This window comes from Carassius carassius, chromosome 40, assembly GCF_963082965.1.
Source record: "Carassius carassius chromosome 40, fCarCar2.1, whole genome shotgun sequence".
Classification (NCBI taxonomy): domain Eukaryota; kingdom Metazoa; phylum Chordata; class Actinopteri; order Cypriniformes; family Cyprinidae; genus Carassius; species Carassius carassius.
In genome coordinates this window covers 28,902,918-28,909,920 of record NC_081794.1, presented here as the reverse complement: position 1 = coordinate 28,909,920, position 7,003 = coordinate 28,902,918, and the positions used below count along the sequence as shown (strand labels likewise).

The 7,003-nt window shown below is 34.6% G+C and overlaps 1 protein-coding gene across 1 annotated transcript; it reads right to left on the bottom strand.

Moving 5' to 3' along the window:
• Positions 1–60: 60 nt before the first annotated feature.
• Positions 61–3,621, bottom strand: LOC132121834 (ras-related protein Rab-37-like). Its single transcript, XM_059531588.1, has 9 exons — positions 3,551–3,621; positions 2,775–2,885; positions 1,873–1,914; positions 1,727–1,793; positions 1,582–1,634; positions 1,003–1,068; positions 849–905; positions 326–402; positions 61–172 (listed from the first exon to the last, which is right to left on the bottom strand). The coding sequence occupies exons 1-9, from the start codon at positions 3,602–3,604 to the stop codon at positions 67–69; spliced, it is 633 nt and encodes a 210-aa protein (XP_059387571.1). The 5' UTR covers positions 3,605–3,621; the 3' UTR covers positions 61–66.
• Between the last annotated feature and the right edge of the window lie 3,382 nt (positions 3,622–7,003).

Below are 7,003 nucleotides of genomic sequence, written 5' to 3'. Positions count from 1 at the left end.
TTCCGTATCAAACACATCATCAGGTGACAGCGATGCTGTTCTGCTTTGTTTCTGGTTTTCTAGTCTCTAGCTGAAGCTGCAGCAGACGGATGGCTCTTTCTCCGGCTCCATCACGTCATGAAGGTGAAACCTGTGCTCGACGGACAGCTGGACCGAGCGTCTCACCAGCTCCCTGGGATTATACAACATGAAGAATACAACATGTTTGTCACTGCTATTTGTGATGTAAGGTATCTGTACTTTCACAACAAGTACTGTACTGCTTACTCCTTTTAGGAGACATTTAAGAGAAAAAATATGAAAATATGAAGTCAAGTAAACTCACTTCCCCACGGTCATGAAGGCCTCGTCGACGTTGAGTCCGGTTTTGGCACTGGTCTCTAGGAAAATGACTCCGTATTCCTGCAAAAAACAAGTTTGAAGGAGACAACGTGAACAAAGCTCTTACTGCTTGGGTTCCCAAAGCCAAATTTGACCAATAAATGTACTTTTTTTTTTTTTTTTTACAATTAAGTCTGAATTAAGTATTACTTGTCTAGTAATTTGTGAACTGTTTCTGAAAGGATAATTAAAGCTGTACGTATACATACACATATAATAATAAATCAATATATACACACAAATCACATCAAATGTTGGAAATATTTATGATTTTGTGATGGTTTTGAAATATGTCTCTCCTGTTCAAAGCTGCATTTCTTTGATCAAGAAACACAGTAAAAACATTTACATATTTGTATTATTTAATACAGCAGTTCTCTGTGTGAATCTCTGTGAAAGTGTTATTTATTTCTGTGATGTGGAGCTGTATTTTCAGCATCAGATCTGAAACACTGACTGAGACTCACTCTGGCCAGTTTCTCTCCCTCCTCTCGTCTGATGGCTCGAGCGCTGGCCATGTCTGACTGTAGAGAACACACACACACACACACACACACACTTACACTGCACACTTGAGTTAGGACTTATATAACACAAGATCCAAGCTCAAAGTCTTCTCACCTTGTTGCCAAGCAACATGATGACCACATCATCCTGAGCATATTCATGGATCTCAGTAAGCCACGCCTACAACAAAACATCCAGCCAATCAGAAGCCTCTAGTATTCTCTCTATATGTTCAATAATGTTAGATATTTATTATGATAATTAAATTATGCTACATAAAAAACATACTAGCTGCCACAACCACAATTTTTTTTAAGTTTGATAAAAAAAAAAAAGTGTTACTTTTATTTGAAACCAAATAAAATACATTTCTAATAACTATTTTCAGGAATATTTCACTAGGTGAAATAGATTAAAAAAAAAAAAAAAGTTACTGATAAATAACTATTTTTTTTTATAACTAATTATAAAAATAAAATTCTAAAAAAAAAAATTATGAAATATAAAATAAAAACTAATTTCGAATAGTAACAAAACTACACTACTTTCATTAATGATAATAAAATAATAGTTTTTTCAACAAATTTAAAAGTGTTTAACATGCAGCTGAGCATCAACCTCAGGAGGAGAAACTCTATATTATTATTAAGGATATAATTTATGTTCTATGTGTTGATGAAGTGAAGTTCGTACCCGTGTGTTGTCGAAGGAGGATCTGCTGGTGATGTCATAGAGCAGCAGAAGAGCTGTGAGGTCAACAATAAACCATCATGGATTAGAATAAACCACCGGATCCCACACAACGCTGACAGACAGTGAAGGGTTAATCGTCTCTCACCCTGAGCGTCTCTGTAGTACGCGTGTGTGACGCTCCGAAACCTCTCCTGTCCCGCTGTATCCCAGATCTGAGACGGGAGATTGATCCGTTACAATCAGCCGCTCTCTCTGCAGTCATCAGAGCTTGACAGACTCAGATTCACTCACCTGTAATCTCACCTTCAGATCGTCCACAGCGAGCACTTTATTCTGACAACAGACGAGACAGCACATGCATCTGTTTCTCTGTCCACTCATATATTCACACAGCAGTCAAAAGAGTTTTCATCTTCTTTAAAGAAGTCTAGTAACAGTAAGTACAGTAACATTTTGATCTATTATTTAAAATAACTGGTTTCTATTGGAATAGATTTTATACTGTAATTTATTCCTGTGGTTTAAATGCTGAATTTTTAGCATCATTAATCCAGTCACATAATCTTCAGAAATCCTTCTAATGTGCTGATTTGCTGCTCATAAAACATTTATTATAGTAATAACATCTGAGTAGGGTTTTCTCAGGTTTCTCTAAATGAGAAGAAAGTTCAGAAGAACAGCGTTTATCTGAAACAGATATCTTTTGCAACATCATAATTGTCTTTATCATCACTTCTGATCAATTTAAAGCATCCTTGCTAAATAAGAGTATTAATTTCTATCATTTCTTTTTAAACTGACTCCAAGATTTGGAATGAAATAGTGTATAATGTTACAAAAGCTTTTTATTTCAGATAAATGTTGATCTTTGGATCTTTTGCTATTCATCAAAGAATCCTGAAAAATGTACTCAGCTGTTTGATTATAATATTTATAATAATGTTTCTTGAGCAGTAAATCATCATATTTTCATGATTTCTGAAGATCATGAAGAAAATACAGCGGAGCATCACAGAAATAAATTACACTTTAATATATACTGGAATTGAAAACAGTTATTTTAAATTGTAAAAATATATTACTGTTTTTGTTGTACTTTGGATCTAAAAAATGCAGGCTTGGTGAGCAGAAGAGTCTTCTTAAAAATAAAAATAAAAATTAAACATTACTATTATTGATTAATGATGAATTACCGTAAATCCGATTCCCACCGTTGCGGAAAACGATCCAGGGATAAACTTTCCTTGATCGAACTGCACCAGCAGAGACGTCTTTCCCACTCCGCTGTCTCCCACCAGGATGGTCTACAAGACGACGAGATGAAGAGAGACACAACAGAGATGTGAATCTAAGAACATGTAGAACAGAAATCACTGATTAATAACCAGTGCATCTCTACGTGAGGTCACGCTGGTGCTGATGCAGGTGTGCTGTTGCCATAACAACAGCCCCCCCCCCCCCCCCCCCCCAACAGGAAGTAATCAGGCGGAAGGAACACAGATGCTGTGGAATTCATCTCTCTTACGGAACACGGGTCAATTCAGTGTTCAATCCGATATATTGGCTTTACTCTGCGTGTTAGGAAGGAAATGTACCATCATGACATGCTATAATACCCTATAATCACACGATCAGACACCATAACACTCTATAATCAACATCATCACATGCTGTTATCAGACATTATCACATCATAACACTGTAATCACCATCCGATGAGACGACACGAGACTCTGACTCACTCAAGACTCAAGATTTGGAAAATAATTGATCTACAATGTGTTGCACTAGGTCTACTTTGAAATTAATAATGAATGGACATACACCCAGACAAATACGTCAAATATCACACAAAAAAAACCACGCACATGAATGATCGTCACATCTACCCACATGCTCATCTCGTCAAACAGATGGCTGAAAAATCATCATTCAGCGGATGATTTATCGATTGATCAATAATAATTACCTTGTGTGTAAAATCCTGATTATAAGCGACGGCCGCATCGCTGACCTGATCCATCACTGAGCGCAGATGACGCAACACCTGAGGAACTGCGTCACTGCCACGCCCCCTTCACGAGACAGAACACCCGGAGCGTGCAGCAGTATTATAAATAATTCGATCATATGTTAAAATACTCTTGCTTTTTTGGCACTGAATAAAAACATTGTGGAAAAAGAAAATAAAAAAAGATCATATAAATTAAATTAAATTAAATTAAATTAAATTAAATTAAATTAAATTAAATTAAATTAAATTAAATTAAATTAAATTAAAATTTTTAAATTAAATTTATGCATTTAGCAGACGCTTTTATCCTAAGCGACTTACATTACATTCAGGCTAACAATTTTCTCCTAACATGTGTTCCCTGGGACATATAGATGCAAAGTGCACAAGAAATTATCAGTATTTATTATTATTATTATTATTATTATTATTATTATTACAGCGACGAAACAAACAGAATCACGAAATCATCTAGATGAGTTTTAATGGTGACCACTAGATGGCAGAACAGACTAAAAGACAAAATAATGAAACTGATAGTGACTGTAGAAAATAAATATTCAAGTAAAAATTTATCCAGTTTGTAACCTTTTTTTTTAAACTTTAACATGAAATCTGAAAAATAATAATATGAGAGAACAAATTAAATAAAAATATACATATTTAAATATATGTACATTTGCATTCATTTCACAAACACAGATGTCAATACAGTGGCACATTGATATAAGGTGATGCATGTTAAGTCACGCAGAAAATCCTTTACAGAAAATTCCTTACTTTTGAAAAACACATGTCAGATTTTCCAAAAGCCAAGCGATGAGACAATCCTCATAACCAGTTTGTAACATTTACTAACTCTAACTCCTTCCAAACCAGTGAGAAATAAACCCCAGTCACTCTTTGCATAACATAAAGATGAGAAGGCTTGGATTGTCCAACTAAAAATAGAACTATAAAAGTATCATGACAATAGTTCATATGAGCCGTCTGATATATACAACCTAATGTGATGAACAGAGATGCCACTGACTGAGCATGTTGTAAGTATGTAAGTACCATGCTTTACATTTGATTTTAAGCATTAAATTGACCCTTATGGCAGTGCATTCATTGCTAGATTTGATGATTTCTCCACATGTTCTAGGACAGAAGCTGCAGGGATTCAGAGGCCAGTAGGACACAATGTTCCACATCAGTTATGATGAGTGACTTCTGATGGCTTTCTCTAAACACAGCAGGACCTTCACGACCTGGAACAGAACCAGAGAGACAGAGATGATTTATCCACAGACTGCTACAAAATGTAATCTGTTACTGATTTCAAATTACATGACAAAAATTGTAGTTAGTAATGCAATCCATTACATTAATGTAATCAGACTACTTTTAGAAAAAAAGACTTCTAAAGTAACACATGGTAAGATAACCAACAGAGCGATAATGCAAATAAAAAAGAGTGTGTTCATCAGTAGTGGATGCATTTTTGAAACACTTGTAAATCATCGCAGGTGAGTCTAATAAATCCACCAAACACTGACACGTGAGAGAAAGATCATATTTGCTTCCCATCCAGATAAACATCAAATCAGCTTTATTAGACTGAAACCGAGACTGGGCTTAAATGAAGAAAGTTAATTAAGGAGACATAAGGGACAAAGATAGTAAGATATATTGACCTTAGACACACACACCGTCTGTCTGACCGTTTTTAGGTTAGATATTAACATTTAAAGATGCATTTCAAACAGGAGACTGCTTTTTCATATGCAAATGTACTGTACACTGAAACAATTTGAATATTAATCATTTAAACAATATCTATCCCTTACAAACCAAACAAATAATATGTTTTTTTGGTTCCTCTTTATTCAGTTGACTAAATAAAGAAACCTTTAGTATACTGTATACTCTAAAACCTGTTTCAAAGTAGATCCTACTCCAGTTATGTCCAGTGTACACATAACACACTTCCTGTTTCAATAGAAAACAAAGAAAAAAAATGTGCTCATCAAACCATTTCACATAAAACTGACTGTAATATATAAGTTTTATTGACGTTCTACAAGCAAATATTATTTCAGTATTTCTGCTTCAATGTGATACATGCTCCTGCACGAGGGAAAAGCGGACGGTTTGTGAAAGTTCGAGACCTTCCTGGCCCAGTTTCTCACAGAGATCTGCTCCGAGAACCAGAACATGCTGGAAGCTTCTGGAAGATTGCTCTAAAGAGGCCAGGCACGTCTGGAATCTCCTGGCTTGCTGCTCATCTCATCCTCGTGAGCTCAAAGCTCTTGTTAGACCAGTTTTCCGAGTCTTTGTAGCATTTGAAGAGCTCAGACACTCATTTCCTGTGTGTGAAGGGATGGGCTGATATCAGATGGAGAGAACAGGTGAGACTGAGAGACTGTTTAGGGTTTGACTGATGAGCTGGACGTGTATTTTAGATGATTCAACAGTAATTATAATGAATCCATGGCAGTTTGGCACTCTCTGTACATCCCTCAGGATCAGAGCATCTGTTAGGTGGCTCAAATGTAAATCTTTTTTCCAGGTAGCTTGGGAAACCTGTAAAAAGATTTACATTTAGGTAAAAAAAAAGGACTGGGAAAGTCCTACATTTCTATAGGGAATATAAATGTCTGAATTCCATTGAAACTCATTTCAACTGAAAAACAAGTCCTTAAAAAACTTCAAAAAACAAAACAAAGCGACATAAAAATAAAAAAAAGAATTCAAAAACATAAAAAAATAAGTTTATTTTGCTTTAGGTTTATATAAACAAATATTATATTCACTACCAGACAAAAGTTCCTGAACAGTAAGATTTTAAAGTTTTTTTTAAAGAAGTCTCTTCTGCTCACCGAGGCTGCATTTATTTGAGCCAAAATACAGCAAAAGCAGTAAAATTGTGAAATATTTTTACTATTTCAAATAACTGTTTTCTAACTAAATATACTTAGAAATATAATTTATTTCTGTGATGCTCCGCTGTATTTTCAGCATCATTCCTCCAGTCTTCAGTGTCACATGATCTTCAGAAATCAGAACAATATGATGATTTACTGCTCAAGAAACATTTCTGATTATTATCAGTGTTGAACACAGTTGAGTACATTTTTTTTTTCAGAATTCTTTCATGAACAAAAATATCCAAATATCAGCATTTATCTGAAATAAAAGGCTTTGTAACATTATGCATTCAAAAGCTTGGAGTTATTATATTTTTTTATATTTATTTTAGAGATTAATACTTTTATTTAGCAAGGATGCTTTAAATTGTCCAAAAGTGATGATAAAGACCTGTATTATGTTACAAAATATTTCTATTTCAGATAAATGCTGTTCTTCTGAACTTTCTATTCATTAAAGAAACCTGAAAAAATATACTCTGCAGTTTTCAACATA